At 34.7% G+C, this 23,891-nt stretch overlaps 1 gene segment (V, D, J or C); it reads left to right on the top strand.

Annotated features, from left to right (window-relative positions):
* The first annotated feature begins 436 nt into the window (after positions 1-436).
* On the top strand, positions 437-23,891 carry LOC128535645 (T-cell receptor beta-1 chain C region-like). The segment is given in 7 exon segments: positions 437-477; positions 648-941; positions 9,818-9,862; positions 20,430-20,783; positions 21,310-21,321; positions 21,429-21,526; positions 21,953-23,891. Coding segments are annotated over 6 exon segments (792 nt in total).

The raw sequence follows: 23,891 nt of genomic DNA, 5'->3' as shown, positions 1-23,891 counted from the left end.
TAACAGTGTTTTTGTTATCAGAAGTTGTGTCCATACACCTAATTGTGTAAACAAACAAAGAGAAAACAAACAAAGAAAATTAAATAAAACACCATACTAAGGTTTACTACTGTATGATAAAGATATAAAACCCATTCACTCAACAGGGATATAAAGACAGGCGATGGCAACCTGTATTTTCTATGCTAGTTCATTCTCATATACTGTATATATATATATTATTCAGAATAGGGTTTAAGGCTGCAGGTATTGTATAGTTCAGAATGCACAACATAAATATCCCAAAATTAAATGAAATCACAGAAAAAACATGAACATATATATGTCACCGCCCCCCATCCCCCCCATCCAGGCAGTGCCCTAGTCTGTGACTATACACCCTTTTTCTATCTAATGTTAAAGCGTTCAGAGAAAGGAGCGAAGAGAAGATGAAAATGTTTTCACTGGTCGTTCTGGTGTTGCTGCTTCCGGGCATTTGTACGTGTTTGATTTTTTATAAAAAAAATTTCAGACTTAAAAAAAGAATTCCACAATTCTAGATTTATAAAATGATATGTATTTTATCATCCAGATAATAAATCTGGGAACACAAATTAAATTATAAGCAGGAACTTTGTACTGTAAAAGTCACACTTTTTTCTGTTTAGGTGAGATTTCAGCTGTGGAAGTGCACCAGGAGCAATCCTCAGTGACGGCTTTCTCTGGCAGTACGATGTCCTTTGACTGCACTATAGAGGCGAGGTTTAGCATAAGCAGCTACACTATGCTATGGTACAAGCAAGCACATTATGGTGGACCTGTACAGTTCCTAATGATGGAGTATGAGCAGGCCACAAAGAAGATGAGTGTGGGCCTAGTCAAAGCCGAAAATAAGTTCAGCTTGAAAATATCAGACCTGACACCGCAGGACAGTGGCATTTATTACTGCGCTGCCAGACACAGTGGAGCAAAATAGGGTTCCGTCTTACAAGAACCCTCACCGGATTGGGATTCATCTGATTTAACTAATCAATTTAGTTTACTTTTTTATCCTTTATAAATCTTTTGGGTTTGTGTCAAATCCAAATGTGACGTCAATAAAGCAAGAAAAGATTCTACGCACATATCTCACAAATTAATAGCACAATTATGAGAAAATAATAATAATAATAATAATAATAATAATAAAGCTTTTTTAGCTGCAGCTTTGGTTTGCTTTAAAGATTAAAATACTAAGTACATTGTAAAAATTCTGAAATTACAGAATAAATACGAAACATTATTTTAACATTAGTAATGTCACATCATGTTTTTTTTGTTTTTTTATTAAATATAGTAATTGCAGAACCCATGACAGGACATGGTGTATGTTTGGCCTTAGTTGAAATTTCTGTCAATGTTGTTCCTTTTATTTGTAACTTATCTGTAAGGATTTAACATTTATTGTATTTAAAATATGATTTCAACTTATGTGTGTTGCATTGCAGATACATGATTGTGTGATGCTGAGCAGGAGATTGCAGTGAAGCAAGCTATAGCCAAACTATAAATAAAAAAATCAAGTATTTTTCATCTAAAAATAGAATAAGCCCACTTATATACCGTATAGTAAAAATTTAAAATTTACGTATATTTGTAACCTTTTTGCATCTTGATTGCGTCAGACCAAACTAACACGGCTTTTTGTTCCTAACTCTATCTGTCAGTGAATCACAAGCTTTCTGACAGACAGACAACAGGGAGATTTGTGTCCAACAGTCCACCACTAATACTGGTGCCCCCCAGGGATGTGTTCTCTCCCCACTGCTCTTCTCTCACTACACAAATGACTGCACCTTTATAGACCCCTCTGTCAAGCTTCTAAAATTTGTGGACGACACTACAGGCCTCATTCAGGACAGTGACGTGTTTGCACATACAGTAGAAGCGAGGTTGAGCAGCTGGATGTCTTGTGCAGTCACAACAACCTGGAGCTGAACACATTCAAAACAGTGGAGATGATTGTGGTCTTCAGGAGAACCTATCCAAAATCAGACATCAGAAGACTATAAAGTAGTCTTAGACTTCTGTAAGGATTATCTGCGCGCTCCTGCCCACCCGTGAAGATCTGTATATATCCAGAGTGAAGAAAAGAGCTCATGAAATCACTTTAGAGTCTCACAAGCCATCTTGTCTTTGAACTGTTTACTGTTTGTTCAGCGCTACAGAGCACTGAACACCAGGACAGTCAGACAGTTATTGTTTGTTTGTTTGTTTATCGTTTTGTGTTGTGTTCAGTCACCAAAAGAAATTCCTTGTATGTACAAATGTACTTGTGAATAAAGCCCTTTCTGATTCTGATTCTAAACGATGAAGATCTTAGTCTGCTATGTGTTTAACAGATAAGTGACATCATTTCCTGTTGCTGATGAGAACCGATAAAGTGAGAAAGTGAAGTAACGAATCAGACAGACTATCAGTTTCCCTCTGCCATGGGGCTGGTGTGTGTCGGGCTCGCCTTGCTCATGATTACAAGTACAACATTTATTAATTAATTAACTGTTTATCAGGTTTGTGGTAAATAAAGTATAAATGAAGTGAAGTTGAATGAATTTACGATCTGACTCTTCCTCTTGCAGAATCCGTACATGGAGTAAACATTACTCAAAATCCATCTTTACTTATCAGGAAAGGTGGTGAATCGGTGGAAATTGGATGTCAGCATGATGACAACATTCATTACTACATGTACTGGTACAGACACAGAGGTTTGGGTGAAATGGACATGATCACTATGTCTCTTGGGAAAGATATGGCTCAAACAATTGAACCATATAACAAGAGTAAGTACTCCATGAGCCGTCCTGACGTGCAGCGTGCGAGCCTGCAGCTAAACGGACTGGAAGCGAGGGATTCAGCTGTGTACTTCTGTGCATCGAGTAGCACAGTGTTTTAGCTGAGCTACACACTTGCACAATAACCTCGACGTTAATGTCACGGAAGAGTCAAAGCACGCAGCTGACGGACTGAAAGCGGTGTATTTCTACATTTATTTTACTTCTATGCCTTAAAGCACAGGCTGGAAGTAATCAATATTCTTTAATTATAGGATAATCAACATACTGTAATTACAAAAAATAATGATTAATAAAAAATTATTTATTAACGAATTAGCTGATTAATTAAATGTTGTGTTCATATCTGGTTTCTATAAATTTCCTGTGGTTTATATGTCTATGTGATTACTGAGAGAGAGGGAGAGAGAGAGAGAGAGAGATGATATTACTACTGTGCCATACAGTGGATTATAGATCATATGCTGACCTCTGCAGGATGAACTGAGGAAATAAGCTTTTACAGTGAAATACAGCAGAGGAATTCATGAGACAAGTGAATCACATTTTCTTGACTTACTATGGTGTTAGCAAATCTGCATCATCAGGGAATTAAACCTCCATACATGTGATCCTCTGGTGGTTCAGTACATTCAGGTGGTCAGCTGACTTCATTTTATTGCCCCATAACGTTACTGAGTCTAGACCTGAGTAACTGATCAACCCCAGATCATAACACTGTCTCCAGAGGCTTGTACAGTGGACACTATGCATGATGGGAGCATCGCTTCATGTCCTTCCCTTCTCACCCTGACACGCCCATCACTCTGGAATAGGCTCAGTCTGGACTCATCAGGTCACATGACCTTTCTCCATCACTCCAAAGTCCAGTCTTTATGTTCCTTGAAGCCTTTTTCTGATTAGTCTCACTGATATGTGGTTTTCTTATGGACACACACCTGTTTAATCCCATTCCTGAGTTCTCATCACACTGACTGTAGATGAAAATGATCTTAGTTTCACAAAACTATGTGATTTCATAATTCAACTTTACACATAATTAAAAGGATTAATTGATTACGAGTCATTCATGATTATTTCCGACCCATTACTTCCTTCCAGATTTTTCATAACGCATTGGGTAATTTCTCAACACAATTCTAATAATTTCAGCAATCACCTATTAGTTATTTTTATTTATTTATTTATTTTTATTTTTGTTTGATGCCGATAATTAATTTGACCATTTAGACACAAATACACAGTATACAGTAAATCTTGCTACATGGTTGTTTAAGAAATGAGAAGCTACTCACTACATCAGTGGGGGTAAAATAAAATTTAATTCAATTTTATTTTATTTGTATACCGCTTTTAACAATTGTCAAAAAATTGTTGCCACCTGAAAATTATTAATCACTGCAGTAATTATTTTATTAATTGGTCTTAAGTGATTATCTATTTAAGTGTTGAGGAAGTCAATGTCAATTGCACATTGTACATTGACCAATCATTGGCCCATCAGAAAATAATGTACAATATATATATATATATCCATAGTACATTATTTTTTTATTGTAAATATATATTCCTAAATATTTATTGTCTTCAGGCGTAAATACCATAATTTGACATTCAACCTTATTTTTGAAAGTTTAACCACAAAATGTATTGAACTTGTTGTAGATTAAAATTTCTCACTGATTATATGAATTGGTTGATAAAGACATTACTTATTTATCTTATTTTATTTTTTATTATTACAATACAAAAATCATTGTATCAGGTGCCATTGTATTCAGACATCAAACTGTGTATTTGGATTTTCGAATATATCAGGTAAAACCAAAGTTATCTTTACTTTCATAACAGGTAAATTTTACCACTACTGGAATATGTGAATGATGTCACAAAAATGAGCAGATTATTATTTATTCATTTTTGGTCATAGAAACAAACAAAAACAACCAGAAAAACATGTGATGATGTGTATTTATGCTATTGTTTCGCCAGTGATATTTTATATATATTTTTTGGTTCAGTCATGTTTATATAGTTGGTTAAAATGAGCTAATATTTATTTTCAGTTTATCATATTGTCCATTTTGTGATGGTTCACCCCATACTGCATAATCTTAAGCCCGATATATGTTAAAAAAAAAAAAAACATCAAACAAATAATGGCTATAATACTCTGAGCTTTAAGGGGTACCGATGTAAATGTTATTTATGCTGCATTTTTGCTAAAGTTTATAGTGTGTTCATGTTTTCTAATGTGGTAAATAAATGTCAGTTATAATAAGCTTAATATAAAGTTACCAGGATTAGGTTATTAGTTAAGGTGAAGATTTTGGTTTCTAAGGTGTGTCAATGTTTACTGAGACCCTGTTTGTATTTTAAAAGATAAAGGCCTTGAAGGAAAACAAAATCTCTATCTTAAATATCTCTACTCAAGAAAAATCTAGGAACTTGAGTATTCAGAACACAATTTATTTTAATAAAATTTAAAAAAAAAAAAAAAAAACTTAAGCATAAAGACCAAGAGGCTATCAAAAGATTACAGGGAAAAGTTCTAGAAAAGTATCTGTTAAGGTTTCCTACGTAATAACATATTTGTAGCTCAGTTGAGCGTAATCATGAACATTTCACAAAGTTTTGTTTAGGTTTTTATATGTTTCGTTTTGTATTTTTGCTTGTGTTTTTGTTGTTGTTGTTTTTTTACAAACCTTAAGGCTCTCTAGGAACAGGCCATGATGTAATATAAAATTGAGAAGCTCTGATTGCAGAAGGCAGAGTGGGAAGAGGGTGTGGCCTATAACTAAAAAGTTCCTAAAACATTGGAAACATATTGAAATCTGCACTAGAATTATTTGTCCCATATCTGGAAAATATGCACAAACAAACAAAAAAAAAAAACAAGTATTTCCTGATCAGTTTTAGAGAATGTTATTAATAAGATGAGCATTAGTAATGTTAGGCTTCTGTGTCTCCATCTCCTGGTGTGGTTATAGTGAAGGCAGTCGATCCTGTAATCTGTCACACTTTAATACAGTTACAGGAGGATGTGGGTGGGGGTTATGACACAGAAAGATCTTTTTTTTTTTAATACGATGCACCTGCTCAATTTCTTCTCACAGAAATAGTAACATTCAGTTTAGATTACGCTGCCTGCTGAAACACCTGACAAAATTATAATATTGTGCAAAATGTCTGATGAGAAATAAAGATAAACTGAGTTGCGGGAGGGGTACGGGTGAGAGGCAGAACACACAATTTTGTTTTTGTTTAATGCTTTAACACCGTGGGGACAGGGGGCCACAATGATACATTCCCATAGAGCCGCCGTACAAAAACCTCCCTGCATTTACCGTGAGTGTCAGTAGATCCGAGGGCAGGAACATATGGGTTATTTAACATAAATTTAAACCCCTAGTCTCTACGTCTCTTTATCAATATGGAACTTTCTTTTATCACTCATTATTGATGATTTTATAACTTTTTTCCATCATGAAAATGGACACTGTTGGATCACTGTTGGATCACTGTTGCTCTTCATCATTTTTGTTGTGACAGATCACCTAAAACTTTACACCAAAGTGCTTATAAATTGGATATCATATTGTATTTACCTTGTTTCATGTTTTTATTTTAATCCTTTATGGAATACTACAAGGACTTGATGCATATACTGAAGCACTGTTTTACAATGTGACACTGGCAGTCAAGCATATTTTGGAAATGGAACAAAACTGACTGTTTTAGGTAAGTTCACTAAGATTCTAATTAATAACACGTGGCTTGTAACCAAATTGTTTAGGTCCATGTTTATGAATTTATAAATCTAATAACCATTTTTATAAAGTCACATCAGCCTTTAGGAGGTTTCTAAATGCAATTATGCCAGCTTGGTATAACTAGCATGAAATAGACCTTAGAAATTTGTTTGCACAAGTGTACTGTGCGAACACTCAAGCACACTTTGGAGCTGGAACAAAACTCACAGTTTTAGGTAAGAAAGTTTTGGTCCTGAAAATGTCATCAATGTTTAATGTCCAGACATGCAGGTAGTGAAGAAAATGACTCTGCCTTGACGTGTTCCTTTAAGTGCCAGTGGTTCCTACGCCAGAAATGATGTCTAATTAATCTATCATTTCACTTCGCCATATCAGCATCCATGAGAAAGTATGTAGTCATATAAAATTATAGAGTTGAGAAAAGTTTTGCATTAAAAAGGTCTAGGAAATTTGTTTGCACAAGTGTACTGTGCCAATGCCAATCCAGCACACTTTGGAGCTGGAACAAAACTCACTGTTTTAGGTAAGAAAGTCTTGTTCTTGAAATAATCTAAAATCAACATTAAATGCATTTTGCTGGTAATGAAAAATATGGAGAATGGGACGATTTGGATGAATTTTTTTGAAAGGCCTTTTATGTGCTGGCGGTTTAAATGGAGGTCATATTCTTCAGCTATGGTGCTGTTGCACTCAGTCATAGGAGCTCTCGAGGTTGCCTTTTCCCATATTTAAACCCTCCGATGCAGTTAAAATGTGTAGGATTTTTTTGTCATGCTAGGTTTATAGCATTAGCATTAGGGAGAAATTGGTTTACGCAGTTCTACTGTGATGGCGGTTATCAAGCATACTTTGGAAATGGAACAAAATTAACTGTTTTAGGTAAGAATGTTTTAATCCTGTAATTATGACCAATGTAACATTGTGAAATTGCATTGCTAATTGGAAATCTAAAGTGTTTCTCCATTGGACAGAGCAGAAAACCTTGACTTAATGCTTGGAGACAGTTTTTTTTAATGTGAAAATGGTTCCTGTACTTTTCATCTACATTAATTGTTCACGCAGCCTTAGCAGAAACCAAGAGATTTGTATGTTTGTAAGTAAAAAAAAAAAAAGGAAGAAAGAAACATAGAGGTCATGCCCAAAATACTGACAATTGTCATCAGAGATATCTGAAAAAATTTGTTTATGTAATCATACCGTGATAACCGTGATCAAGCACACTTTGGAGCTGGAACAAAACTCACAGTTTTAGGTAAGAAAATTTTTGGTCTTAAAATCATAAAAGTCAGGATACAATTAGCATTAGAAAGATCTGGGAAATTGGTTAATGCAATCAGACTGTGACTTACAATGAGCCAGCATACTTCGGAGATGGAACAAAACTCACAGTTTTAGGTAAGAAATGGCTCTGAAGTGAATTTATTTAACTGAAAACATACTTAGCAAACATCAGTATAAACGTATTATTTAATGGCATGTATAGCCGTAATTATAGCTATAAATAGTTGTTAGAACATGAATCTAAACACTTTTTGATATGACAACCAAATGCTGTGCCAATTATGAAGCCTATTTCGGTGGCGGCACAAAGTTGACTGTTCTTGGTAAGTAGTGGCTTTATTTTGTTTAAATTGTTTCTAGTCATTTTTTTTTGTATGTATAAAGTTGTGTTAGAAGAAAACACAGGGACAATCAGGTAAATCTGGTCATGTAAAAACCCGAGAAACACAGTAAAGATCGTGTAGTTAAGTCATTTTCATAACAGAAGATCACCTTGTTTGCCTTGTATGAAGTGTCTAAACAAGGCCTCGTAAACAAGGTGTATAGAAATTAAGAAAACACTCCAGTGAAGGGAAAAGTTCATTAAGACATTAAAGATACAGCCGCAAAACTCTGTGCTCATATTCACAAGCATATTTTGGAGCAGGTACCAAACTCACCGTCTTAGGTAAGAAAAATCCAATAAAATGTCGACATTGTGTTCTTATTGTAACATTGAGAGTTAAATTCATTTTGCTCGACCAGTGGAGGTTTTTCAGTAGCTTAGTTTCAATGTGACTAACTACAATCCTGCATACTTTGGCAGTGGAACTAAACTCACAGTAAGAGGTAATAAAACTTGATTCAACTTGTAAAAAAAAAGCATAATTATGGATTTTTAAATAGTTAAATAATAAAAAAAAATACAGTATATGGATTTAAAATAATAAAGTGTTTTGGTTGTTCTGGTAATATTAAGTCCTTTCTTTAATGAAGTTAAAATTCTGCTCCAGTACCATGTGTCAATTTATAAACCTGTATATTAATATTATAGCAAAATCTATAGCAGTATACAGTAAAGGGTGGACGTTATTTAGTAGCTTAGTGTCAGTGTGATAACTACGACCCTGCATACTTTGGCAGTGGAACTAAACTGACAGTCAGAGGTGAGAAATCTTCATTAATTATGTCCTTAACTGTCTGATCTATAAAGGATAAACTCTATTTATTAAGTTTCGTTAACAAGATTTTAAAACTCTATAATCGAACCACTATTCTGAGCTAAGAACTTTTTTCATGCGTTTCTTGAACTTTAAATGAAGATGTACACACAATATGTTTGCGATACCAAAGAAATAGGCAGGTGATGGATATGTTTGGGTGATTTGAATATTGAGTTTGTACGCTGTGTCTCTGGTGCTGGTCAAGCTCACTTTGGTGGAGGAACCAAGTTAACAGTTCTTGGTAAGAAATATTATGTTACTAATCAGTTGCAGTCCTGCCTTTTATTTATATCAGTATATAGATCGGCTAATATGTGAAAAGAAGAAAGAATATACAGTAGGTCGTTATTTTTAGGGAATAGAAATATTTTCGGTCCTTAGGAAGTTTTTCAGTAGCTGAGTGTCAGTGTGACAGGCAACTATCCTGCTTACTTTGGCAGTGGAACAAAGCTCACGGTCAGAGGTGAGGAGGCTTAAATAGATATATTTTTATAAAATATGGTATACATAAAGGGTTACATTTTATTGCAGTTATTTTTTTTATGTTTTTAAGAGGTTGGTCATATAATCAAAATGCTGTTCCCAAGAGAGAGAGAGAACATCTTCATAGATTTGCTAAAATTGCTATAAAAACATGATGTAGATGCACAAAAATAGGTAAGCAGTAAGGAAACATTAGATTGTCGCCTATATGGCAAGTGACAGTGGGGTGATTTCATAAGTGAACTTGTTTGCTGTGCCTCTGGAGCCAGTCAAGCTTACTTCGGTGGAGGAACCAAGTTAACAGTTCTGGGTAAGAAATGTGTTATTGTCAATTGCAGTTGCTCTTTATTAGAATAAGCATTTAGCTTTGAATCTGTAAAAGGAATAAAGGATAAGCAGTTGGTCACCCTTTTAGGGTATAAAAAGTATATCCAGTCCTTCAGGAGTTTTTCAGTAGCTTAGTTTTTCAGTGTGACAGGCACCTATCCTGCTTACTTTGGACAAGGAACTAAACTTACTGTAAGAGGTGAGGATTCAAAAACTGTTCTAAATTAAGCATGTTTCTTTATTAACTTTAATTTAAACAAGTCATTTCAACAAGCAAAATGTATTGTTTTAAAGAATTTCTGTCTTCCTTGAAGACTGCATAGACATGCCTTAGACATTAGACATGATACAGAAGTCTCATAGACAGCATGTGAATGATATACATGTGATGCACGTAAGGAAATCAAGCTTTAGCCAAATCATAGATTGTACACACTGTGTAGGACATGATGGAACAATGATTTCATTAGTGAGTTTGTACACTGTGCCTCTGGGAGCCGTGAAGCTTACTTTGGTGGAGGGACCAAGTTAACAGTTCTTGGTAAGAAATATCATGTTACTAATCAATCGCTTGCATCTGTTTAATATTATGAGTTTTGAGTCATTTTATCTACTGTGTTAAAAAAGGGAAATCTTAAAGGGTTACGTTATAAAGAAAAAACATAGCAGGCGAGTTTGTTCTATAGTAAATTTGCTCGCCAGCCGTTTCGTTCACAAGCGATCATGTTGTGCTTATGGAAACAATCCAGCTTACTTCGGTCAAGGGACTAAACTAACTGTTCTTGGTAAGAAATTTTAACTTGCTCTAAAGTAAACCTTCTAACACTGTACTTGTTTTAATGTAAATGTCTGATATTGTAAATAAAACTGCAATCTAGAGCGTAATTCTCTAATCGGAAACATAGACATTAAAGATACAGCTTTGAAACTCTGTGCTCTACTTCACAAGCACATTTTGGAGCAGGCACCAAACTTACTGTCTTAGGTAAGAAAAACTTCAGATCTATACTGTATACTGTTCTTAAGATGGTAGAAATGTTGCTATTAAATAATCACAGAACTACAGTGAGGTTTTGCGGGGAAAAAGCGAGTGGAGGTTTTTCAGTAGCTCAGTGTCAGTGTGACATACACAGATCCTGCATACTTTGGCAGTGGAACTAAACTCACAGTTAGAGGTGAGAAAATATCATTTTTTTACGTCATTATTGTTTAATTTCATTTGTGAAGTGTATTTCATGAAGACTGCATTTTATAACGATGTGAAGAGTTCAGGATGAATTTCAATAATGTTTTAAAAGGGACATTACTCTTCTGATTTAAATTCAACTGGCCTGCCATGAGCATAAGATTCATTACAGTAGGGTTTGTTTAGGAAATGTGCAATAATAAGAACAAAGTGCAGTAAATCTTCCAGCCTAAGTGCTGCAGGCTGTTTTAATCTTACTGCTGTTCAGTGTGAACACTCAGCCTGCGCACTTCGGCCAGGGGACCAAACTCACGGTTGTCGGTAAGATTATCTGTTTTATTCCAGCGTTTTAATAAATCTGAAACAGTTTAATGTAGACTTATCAGTTTTGGTCAAATCTCCACATGAATGTCCTGAGCTGATAAAGATTTAAGTGTGCAAGAAGTGTGTCACTTGTTTGATGTAAGTGTCTGAAAAGAAAGAAAACTACAATGTTGTAGTACGCTAAGCTAAGTATAGACGTTAAACATACAGCCTTAATACTCTGTGCTCCGGGTTGCAAGCATATTTTGGAGCCGGCACCAAACTCACTGTTTTAGGTAAGAAAAAACTAATTATATGGAGAATATATTCTTACAAGATCTTAAGATCTGCATAATAGCAGTGCTGGGGTCGTTTTGCACAAAGTTTGGGCGTTTTTCGGTTGCTTAGTGTCAGTGTGACAGGCTTCAATCAGGCGTACTTTGGCGGTGGAACTAAACTCACAGTAAGAGGTAAGAAAGTGTGATTAAGGATTTTAAACATTTCTGAGGTTTCTTGAAAGAGGTGATTGACCTGACTTGACCTGTGTGAACATGATAAAGAAATTCTCGTCTCCTTTGGGCTGGATGTGGAACTGGAGGAATAGAGATGTTATTGACATGTCAAGAGCATAACGATGCACTAAAATCATTTTAGATGTATTTATTTATTTAGATAGTAGATTGCAAGGCCAAATTAGAGAATAATAACTGGTTGACTTTATTAATAAGCTGTTAGTGTAGTCTGTGCCTTTGGGAGCCTTCAAGCTCACTTTGGTGGAGGGACCAAGTTAAGAGTTCTTGGTAAGAAATATCATGTTACTAATAGCAATTATAGTTAATATACTAAACATTTAACTCATTTAGTAATTTGTAATGAAGTTATTTGATATCGGTTTGTAATTAGAGTATTTGTAAAGTGGTATTTTAAACTAAATCTTTACCGTCTCTGGCTTGCTGGTGTTCAGTACAGACTGTTACAGCTCCAGCAAACAGTTTGGCCTCTTCTGTATCAGTCTGTACTGCTACATGCAGAATCGTTTTCATTTCTAATAAACATTAATTGCCCTTTAAAATCTTGAACGCTGGTGTTTAGCAGATTGTGAGAGCAGTGCAGGTTTTCTTTATAGCGTGATATCAGTGTGAACTTCAACAACCCTGCACACTTTGGCAGTGGCACCAAACTCACAGTGAGAGGTGAGAAATTAACATTTTTGTTTAAATATATTACTTAGCATTATTTATTTTGTGATTTCCTTCTAACTGACTTTTATAGAGAACTGAGCATAATGACTGCGACGAGGCGTTTTGTGAACATACAGTGTAGAACGTAGACAAAAGTGTAGATGTGAAGGGACACTGGACTCACCATCCTGATAATAGACTAGTTCTTAAGATAATTTACTCTTATACAATGAATACAGTAAATCAACTTACATGAGTCACTTATTCTTTAGAAATAATCTGTGAAGTTATTATCTACTAGTACATGTTAGTGGAGTTCTGTTCACATTTAGTTCGTTTCTTCTTTTTTTAAGTTTTATAGCAGACAAAAGTACATACTAGAAATATTCATGTTTAGTATAATATTTTGAAGAACCCTTGGCTTTTAAAAGTAGTGTAGATGGATCAAATAGCCTCCTTTGAAGCGTAGGAGCTGCAGGTCTTTTTCCTCTTACTGAAATTCAGTGTGAACAACCGACCTGCATACTTTGGCCAGGGGACCAAACTCACTGTTCTCGGTAAGATGAAGCTCATCTGTTTTTATTAGCGAATGGAATGGCCTTTACACACTGTTATGTTCTGTCTGGGGAGCTAAAATGTAAAATATTATAGAAATAATACAGATTAGTCTAGCTGCTGTAAAACATATTTTTTTAATATAATGCAAGAAAAAGGGGTAAAGATGTAGCTTTATTCATTATTGCCTATGATAAATGTATAACAAATAAAATATGATTATGCTAGACGACCCGCTTGTACATTGAGATGAAAACTTACAGGATCATAGTTAATTCTTAGAAAACTGCTTGTGGCTTTCCTGCCAGGGAGTCAGTTGAGTTCAACATACAACCGTAAGATCAGATAAATATTCCAAAACCATACAAATGACAGCTTGTGCTTGTCAAAACTTAGTTTTTGTTTCAGCAAATGTAAGACTGATCTGTGTTTGTACCATTTATACAGTAATTTAATATAAAGGTAAACATTATTCAGTTGAAGTGATTACCCAAGTCATATAATCCCTATTAGAATTCTACAGGATATAGAATGAAAATCTTTTTTATGAATCTCTCATAGTCATAGTTTTTTTTTTTAAGTCTAAAAGGTAAAAGAATACCCTTATGTAATCCTCTAAGGCAATAATATATTGTAAAGTCTTTTCTATTTGAGTATGAATAATTCATAATTATCTAAAACATTTATGGATTTTATTATACATGTGGTATCTTCATAATGTTGCATTCCTTGTACATGTGCGTAATAATACTGTACAGATCACTTATTAATCATTTAAAATATCTTACATTAAGTACAGACATGAAAATATTCCTCTAGTTCATAAACTACTTACTGTAAGTAATCAGGATCTAAAAACAACACTGTAATCTAATTATTTTTACTGAATAAGCACATACAGTTCTCTCAAAGCTTTTTCCCTATAATAAAGATATTTAGTTATCAAACAATTAATGAGGTAATAAATCAGAATTTCTGCTTTTATTTATTGATAGATGTATTAAACTTAAACTTAGAACATGAGATCTTTAGTGCAGACCGGCTGAGGCACAGAGTACAAATGTATTGGGACAAAAACCTTTAAGAGTCTGTCACAGCAAAAGATTTTTATTTTATTTAATTTAATTCCTATAATTAATTTATTTATTATCATGGAGCTGGGGTCAAAGTTCAGGGTCAGCCATGATAGGGTGTTACTAAACAGTGGCACTTTAGTTGTGCTGCATTTAGAAAAAAAAACACCCAATATATATGGTTGTGTATCCTTTTCTTCAATAACTTCATTAACCAGCGACCCACTCAAATCACCGACCGTTTGCATTTACATTTTGTAATGTTTTCCACTTCCACATCTGTTAGTCACATTTTCTGGTATTTATGATCACTAAAAAACTGGTGGTTCAAAAAAATGTATTCAAATACATTTGGATTGCAATGTGTTAAATATAAAATTATACTTAAGTGTATCTATATATTTATATATATTCCATATGGGTCAGTGTGTAATGCAAAACTCAAGAACATTTCTATCTGAACCTGCGTACAGTCCACATGTACATCGATGTGGTGGTTGCTGTAAATATATTTTTTTAAAAAGACAATACAAAAGATCTTTTTGCCATATGTTTGGCAATAATTGCACAACATTTCATAATCACCTTGAGCATCGCCCTTAACCCTCAAATGCCCAAATGTATAATGAGATTAGATTAAAATTAGATCCAACATGATTGTGCGAAGTACATGTACAAAACCAAAGAAATGCAGTTAGCACCTAACCAGAAGTTTTATTAAATAAATAACAATGTGGTAACCGAGGGTATGAGTCCATATGTACAGGGTGAGAGTGATTAATGTACAGAACGTACAGCAGGTGATAAGGATCTCGTACATACATGGTAATATAGAATATAACATGGCAAACATTGTGCAGTGGATAATATATGTCAAGAAGAGAACACGCTCATGGCTATACATATGTACAGGAACATGCTGATTATGAGTGGTTGTATTTATAGTATATACTGAGTATAAAATGTAAGATAAGATGACAAAATGTAAGTTGCTCTGGATGAGGGCGTGGCCAAATGCTGTACACAGAGTGAAATAAAAAAATTCTCCACAGATTCGTGAAATGCTGTAACTGGTAACTGGATGTACTGGAGCATGTCAGCTAAAACTCATGTTAAATGTAAAGTAAAATACTTGGGCTTAAAAAACACATGGATAAAAGGGAATATTTTATAAATGTGCTTAAATTTCTTGGTTATAGTATACTTTTCAAATACCCCCCCCCCCCCCCATACATACTTTAAAATGTATTCATGCAAATAATAATTTGAGTAATCTCATTTCTCCTTCACTATTAATCCGTAACACTGATCCATTTCATAACAATGTCTTGTGATTTCAGATAAAGACATTCCTGTCACTCCACCAACTGTCAAGGTTCTAAATGTTTCACAGGCTGAAGTGTGTACAAAGACAAATGTCACACTAGTGTGTGTGGCTGAAAAATTTTACCCTGACCATGTGACAGTGCGCTGGGAAATTGAGAAAGAAAACCGCACCACTGATGTCGGTACAGACGAGGCTGCCACTCGAGATACAGATAAAAAGTTCTACACCATCAGCAGCAGACTGAACATCGAATATAAAGAATGGGTTAAAGGCCACGAGTTCACCTGCATTGTCTCATTTTTTAATGGGAGCGATACGATAGAACGTGAGAACTCCATAAGAGGTCCTAAAAGTATGTATCTATGTATTATTATTATTATTATTATTATTATTATTATTATTATTATTATTATACTAATGTTCCTAAAACTTTGTTTGTTTGTTTTTAGTTGATGATAATGAGTACAGCCCTGGTAAGATCTCTCATTCCAATACTACGCATACTGTTGTTGTTAATAGGGTTATCATTTTTATGAATGTATTAATCAAATTTATTATTCTGAATGTTTTTACATTTTTTTTGTATTTGTAATTAAATTAATCTCATTGTTGTCTGATTTTAGAAAAGTATGTTCGATCAGGGAAAACGATGATGTTGGCCTATGGCATGTTCATTGCCAAAAGTTTTGCATATGGTTTATTCATCGCGTACATCGTGAGACAGGTACAGAGCCTCCCTCACTGCTACATGTTTATCTTTATAATGTTAATGTTTATATTATTACACTAAGTGTGTGTACAGTTATTAATAACAACTTAGGCTAAGAACAATTAATTTATATAAAGTCTAATTTTCTGTTGCACAGAGATTTATTTCAAAGTAACGCCACTGAGACCGGTGTGGGGACGACGAGCATCCATCTGGTCATATGACAGAGGTCATGACAGAGGTCATGACAGTTCATATTAATATGCTAACAGCTAGTTGCGATATTAGCTCTGTATTTACAAGCATGATTATTTTTAAGTGCCTTCCTGTTTTTCTTTTGTTTTTTTTATTACTTTTGTTTAACAACATTTCCTGTATATATTTAGCTATTTTTATTACAAATATTTTACTCAGCACTTATGATTTTTACTTGATGTATGAAACAAAAATCTTTTTGAAATAAAACTATGTATGTAAAAATGTATCACCATAAAAAGGGAAATATTGCTGAAGGACGTTTGCGTCTGTACACACAGCCATTGTACACTTACGTCAACACGTGATAAATAAAACCATGCATTCTACATCGTATTCATCTTTATTTTTTTCAGTAAATATTTTGTCCTACTCAGGGTCATGTGGATTCTCATCCAGAACCAGTAAGACTGGGAGTACGGAGGGAGAATACAGTATATAGTGTATAGTCTATAGTGCAGGTCACGGTTCAGTACACTCTCTCACTCTCACTCACTCTCTATGACACTTATCCTGTACATGGATCCAGGAGGCACACACACACACACACACACACACACACAGTGACACCAATTTGCCTACACTGTATGTTTTTAAGACTGTGGGAGGAAACCAAATTACGAGGAGGAAGGCCACCAAGAACATCCACACACACACCTGAGGAATGGACTTGACCCCTCAACCCCGAATGTGCTAACCACGATGCCACAGTGTCACCCCCTTCTATTCAATTTAATTATATTATATTTGTATAGCGCTTTTAACAATGGGCATTGTCGCTAAGCGATTTACAGAACTAAATACATCTGAATAGAAAAGAGAAAAATATAAGAGGGATAAGAAGTGCAAATTTAAATGATCAGTTTGTCCCTAATAAGCAAGCTGAATGGCCAACCGTGGCAAGGAAACACACACACACACACACACACAATGGTCAATGTAATGGTGTAATTGCCTGCGTCCAACATACGAAAGATTAAACTGTGAGAATACTGTAAGTGCATCATGAGCAAAACATCTGGAAAAATAAAAAGCACATGCACTACACGTGAAAGGGCCACAGAAAGGTGTGAAACATTCTGCATGTCTAAAATCTATGTTTATGTTTTATTTTGTTATTAACGTTGAAGATTATGTGATTTTCTTTGAACAAGGCAGCAGCAGCAGCAACTATTCACAAACATTGTCCCGCAGCCACTGTGAGCTCAGACCGATCACGCTCGAAATATTCCTACAATTTCTATAGACGGCTTATTAAATTACGAGTTTAATGAATCAGACCCAACTGATTCTGCACAGTTCTGGAGGTTATGAGAGGCCCTGTTAGGTTGTACAGAGAAAGGTTTGTTTTTTCAGGCTGTAAAAGCCGAGGGGCCTCAAACGCTGATAGCCATCAGTGCCTTTAAGTTGTTGAAGTTTATGTCAGGCCTCGTGTCAGTGTGTCAGCTTTGCCGACTTGAAATTTGGCCCTGGGACGAAACTAACAGTTCTAGGTGAGTACATTTCTTTAAAAAACTTAAAGGATTGTAACTGTGTTTCTCACTGTCCTTCCTATTACCCTGTACTAAAAGCATAATAATAATAATAATAATAATAATAATAGGTTATGGAGGATGACTCCCTATAAAATTGTGTTTTTTATTATTATTATTATTATTATTATTATTATTATTATAGCTTCATTTATCAAAAATTACACTTTAATGACTTCCTCAATAACATTATGTCACATACCTCTTTATTGTATATCTACTGTAGGATGTTTAACTCAGATAACATGCTACACTCTGAATCGTGATCCGTTACGCCACTGATAATTAAAATCCACGGTTTAAAGTCAGTTAATATATGGTTTGCAAAATACTGTATACTTATCCTGTTTATAGTCACGTTAGGTTTTCAGTTATGAAGTTCTTCGATGATTTAATGGTAATTTATTTAAAGAGTTAGGAAAACTCAAATAATGCTCATGAATGTAGGTTGGTTTCTGTCATGAGATAAATCAACATGTACTAGTTACGCAAAGTTGGAATTTGGACCAGGGACCAAATTAACCGTTCTGGGTAAGTTAACCACCGTATTATTATTACAACATTAAATTTTATACTTAATACACTTTTATTAATTGACTAGATGATAAAATTCAAGATAACACAAGAGTTAACACAACACTTGTCCTGTATTGTAGTTCTCCCTGCGCACAAAACAGGTGGGGATTAGTTCTCTCCCTATGCTCTCCTATCTGGCTGACGAGTCGTGCTTATTAGAATCAGCTGCTTTAATTAATAGATGGAACAAATATGTAGCAGAACTTTTACTTCCAGAAGCCGCACGTCACCTAAAAACACCTAAAACTTGGAAATTCTAAAGTAACTTGTGATTCCTGTGAAGTGAACAGTGAATTCTGTGGGAAACGTCTGTACGTGACCTTCAGGAGGTGATCAAGTGGTCACAGGTCGAGTGAGTGACACCAAAGTTCTGCAGACGTCTTTCTGACTCGATACCCAGCCGGATCCGACCGGTTCTGAAGAATAAATGACTTCATACTAAATGTTGATTTTGTATACCGATTTCACTGCATAAAGTAACATATTCTTGCTATCTTAATTTGTACATATTTTTAAAAAAAAATTGAGAATGTCATCAAAACAAAGACTTTTACTTTTGGCAACAAACACTTTTGGCCACCACTGTTATGGATTTCAAGTAGTTTCTCTAAGATAATTATCGTTAAGATTTTATGATAGATAGAAATTAGGAAGAGGTTTAAAGTAGGACTGAGTTCTGAACCTGTTCATAAAGTTTAAATTCATTTTTATTTTCAATAGGTAAAACTAATCCTTTACATTAACAGCTGAGTCAGACTCTATATGAATATTCATTAGTAATGACAATCTCTTGGTAACCTTTTCTAGAGTGCAGCATATGCGCCTAGTAGTGCATACTGTATGCATCATTAATAACAAAGATGTACTTTATCTCTTTGTGCATAAATTTGAAGTCAACACAACCAATAAACTGCCCTGATGTCAAGAATCTCAAATTTACCCTACTGTATATGTTTAACCTTATAGGCCTTAATTTGCGTTATTATTTCCAAACAAATGTGTCTATAAATACAACGAAAACAGAATTAGAACAATCTTTATTGCCAAGTACGTTTGCACATAAAGAGGTATTGTTTTGGTAACACAAGCTTTAGAGAAAACACACACAACACACAAAAAAACAAGTCATAATACTGAAGTCAAGAGTCATAATACTAATTAAGTTGCCCAATATTTCTCATTGGCATTAATTTATGTTCATATACAACTCTATCCAAAAGTACTGGAACGGCGATGCCGATTCTTTGGGTTTTGCTATACACTGGAGACATTTGTGTTTGAGATCCTGAACGCTCAGGTGGGTTAATCGTATTTCACCTGATAAAGTCTATAGTTGCATTGGCAGTGTGTTTTGTGTCACTGTCTTGCTGCATGATGAAGTTCCTCCCAATTTTATTAAAGCATTTTATCTTTTTAAATAAAGACCTGTTTAGGACACATCTGGGCATCAAGAAACACCTGTCAGTCATGTGTTCCATTATCATCTTATATTCCCCTATTTATGATCTCAAATGCAAAAGGAATCATCCTTCCTGTTTTTAGAGGAACCTTTAAATCAGTCAAAGACTGTGAATGTAAACACTTCATTATTTCCTAATCCAATATGGACTAATGCATGTATTTATTCATTAATTTGGACAAATACCTTAAAAAATAAAATGTCAGAATATCAATGAAAACCAATTTCAAATCAAAGTCAGTTAACACTCCATGATGTTTTATGAATATTTATGACATCACACTTGATATAGCTATTAATAAATGATCTCAGATTTACAGTAAAATGGTTTTTATTCTGACACGGATTAATTTCCTGACTACCTCTCCAAGAAATCTTTTCCTTTTCCCTTCAGATCCCAACGTGACCATCACCAGCCCGACAATAAACTTAATGCCACCTTCTCAAAAAGAGCTCTGCAACGCAAATATAAAAGGGGACAAGGTAACTTTGGTGTGTTTAGCCAAAGATTTCTATCCTGATCATGTTAGTATAAATTGGAATGTGAATGGGAAAGAAAGAACCCATGGTGTGGCGACAGACCATGTGGCCCAACAGGATCCCGACACAAGGCTCTACAGCATGTCCAGCAGACTGAGGGTCAATCTAACCGAGTGGACCAACATCAAAAACAAATTCACATGCATCAGTAAGTTTTATGATGGAAAGGAGTACGAGAAGATCCACCAAACCATCAGGTTTATACCAGGTACAAGCATGAGTTTAACACTCAGTGCGTCTCATAAAACGAAACCTTTATGAATAAAACCTTGTTTGTTTTTTGCTGCTTCTTTTACCGACAGTTGACTACATTCACTTTTAAATTATACTGTGTAAAATAGAATCATTTTTTTACAAATGAGCAAATATACAAATTGTGTTAAATATAGTTAAATGGGTAACAGGGTTGTACTGTCAAAGAAAGATGGGAGAACATACTTTATCTTCTCGTAATCTTCAGAAAATTCGATTTTTTTTCCCCTAAACTTAAGAGACTTTTAATACATTTAAATTACCTGCCTTTACTTTATGTACATATGATTTACATACATTTATAAATGTAATATCAGTGAGAAAAGCCATGTTCTGTTCCCACTAAACTTACCATGTCTGGGGAGATGAACTCCAGTAGTACCCTAAGGCATGAGCTTAAGGACACATGGTTCTGGTTCTTTAAGAGGACTTGGTCTGTTGTGAGATGTACTAATTAATGTTGTATTTTTTTTGTTTTTCAGACAAAATACCAGGTGAGTTAAAATGGATAAATTCTAAATGCACAATAAAGAGAACAAATAGAGCTGATTATAAATATTTTGTTGCTAATAAAATGATATTTGCCTGTTTGTGATTTTAGTGAGGACGTTTGTCACTGTACGATTTGGCTACTTGATGTTTCTTGGCAAAAGTTTGCTGTATGCTGCGTTTATCAGCATCGTGGTGTGGAGATGCAGGGTACAACAACACAAAGGCACAAACACAATGAAATCTGTATATTAACTTATTATAAACATTTTAAACCTACAGTATGTACTATATACTGTACCTACTGAGTACACATACATGTACATACAGATTTAATACACATGTAATGTTGCCAGCACACACAACTTTCCATTTAGCTGCATTTTAACTAAAGTATTTAACCTACATACTGTATATGTTGACTGTAGTGTTTTTTCACCAATGGTTTCATTAACACTTAGTTAACATAGAGATGTTTAATTGTAGTGTTAATATTTATAGGTAATCCACAAATTACTAATTTAAGTAACATATTATAATATTAACTTTAAAAGAAATACAGCATTTGTATCAATTTGTTTGATTGTCTCTGTTTGGATTATGGTATTGATTTTTAAATGCTTATTGTCCCTGCAGGCTACAAAAGAAAAGACACTGATGACAGAAGATGGAGACATTATGATGAGCTAAATAATATTTAGCAAATCTGCTGATAAACCAAACCCTCACAGATTACAGAACTATTAGCCAACACGCCGGGCTGTGGTGTACTGGGTGCACACTTCAAGGTTCAAATTCCGTTTTGCAGCTTTAATAGAAGTGAATTTAGTGCATTTGTGGTGTTTTTATAGCTAAGGATAAAAATGATGTGTATTTGCTCTACATAAAGTTCCTCTACGTGGCTGTACGACTGTAATATGTAAGCTTTCTGCTGTGTATCTTAAGATTTTACCTTTACTCAGATCATTTAATTAATTGGTTAGTTTACAATAAACCAAGACCTTCAGCATTAATGGACCAAGTACACAATAACAAACTAACAAATGCTTTCATTCATTTATTGATGAACCAAATAAGTCAAATATTTAACACCTAAATTAGCTAATGTTTAAGCACGGATCAGCCATGACATTACGATGTAGAACATTATGCCCAGTATTGTGTAGGTACCCCTTGTGCCACCTGGACACCTCTGGGCCCCATGAGCAGCCGGCTGTAGTGTGCTTGGTGTTCTGGTGCCTTTCTCTTGAGGTCAGTATTGACTTTTCTGTGGGATCAGACCGACAGACCAACATGTGAGAGTTTTTGGTGCCCGTGACCCTGTCACCAGTTTATGAGTATAATTAATAGTGTTAATGTTATGGCTGATAGGTGTAAATTCAACATAAATTCCTACTGTAAGACATACAGCAAATTCTATGTAACATTAAATCAACAGTGTGGAATAAAAACACCTTACTTTATATGTTGGAGTTAATATTTAGCCTAAAAGTTAGGAGCTGTACGCCGCAGTTCTCCAGAATTTAAATGTTTTAATTAGTCTCCATTTAGAAACTGTAATATCATGTTTTATCCATTTATATTGCTGTATTATCAGTCATTGTTATTAAACATGTATTACTGCTGGTGTATTTAGTTAATATTTAACAAATTATTAATACATATGTTAACTAACTTTTTTACTTTTATAATCATTTTAGTTTATTAATATCAGCTCATGCAGTGAGTAACATTAGTAAAGGGAACCTTAATGTAAATAGTTACAGAAATATTTCCTATAATAAAGCTAAATGGCGCAAACCACTTTGTTTCTTGTGCATTTTAATGAACTATATACTGTAAATGAATGTTTTTATGAAAATAAATGACTTCTCAGAAACAGCATTTCTACTAAACATGGTGTAACTACAGTGGAAAGTCTCCAGATTTGCATGTGTAGGTGTTCCATGGCTCATATCTGAATTTTCCAGTTTAGAATAAAGATTATTGAAGCTTAAGGATTGTTTTTTTTTTTTTTTTAGATGAACAGTATGTTGAGTGACTAATGGAAATGTAGTTCATATGTAAATTAGATGTTTAATTCCAGCTAATTATATAGCGAAGCGCGTATTGTTCAATACCAATAAAATAAATCACCACTGAAGACAGAACAATATGTTTGTACATGCATTGTTATTTTTATTCACTTATCGAAAAGTTATCAACCCCTACGCAGGGTTTCTGTGTTGAAGTGTGTGTGAGTGAGGGCTGAGGGCAGGATGTGGTAGCTGCTTGCTGAGAGCGATGTGAAGATGGAGGGGCAGACAGATGAGAGGATGTGGTGAGAGCGTCTCAGAATGAAGCTTTTGTTCCACCAGCTTCTTCACCACAGAGCTGCTTTATGCGAACACCTGCTGCTGCAAGCGAAGCCTCAGCGCTCACGGGCCTCTGCAAAGTAGTGCGGAAACTGGTGCAGAGCATTTTCATCCTGTGCAATGTGTGTACAGCACTTCGACTTCGCTCACTGGTTGTATCACACGTGTCATCACAGGAGATGTTTGGTCTACATAGATGGAAACGCAAGACAAACCATTTT

The sequence above is a fragment of the Clarias gariepinus genome, chromosome 13, assembly GCF_024256425.1.
Source record: "Clarias gariepinus isolate MV-2021 ecotype Netherlands chromosome 13, CGAR_prim_01v2, whole genome shotgun sequence".
Taxonomy (NCBI): Eukaryota; Metazoa; Chordata; class Actinopteri; order Siluriformes; family Clariidae; genus Clarias; species Clarias gariepinus.
Note: the sequence above shows the minus strand (reverse complement) of the source record. Positions and strands in the feature narration are given on the sequence as shown.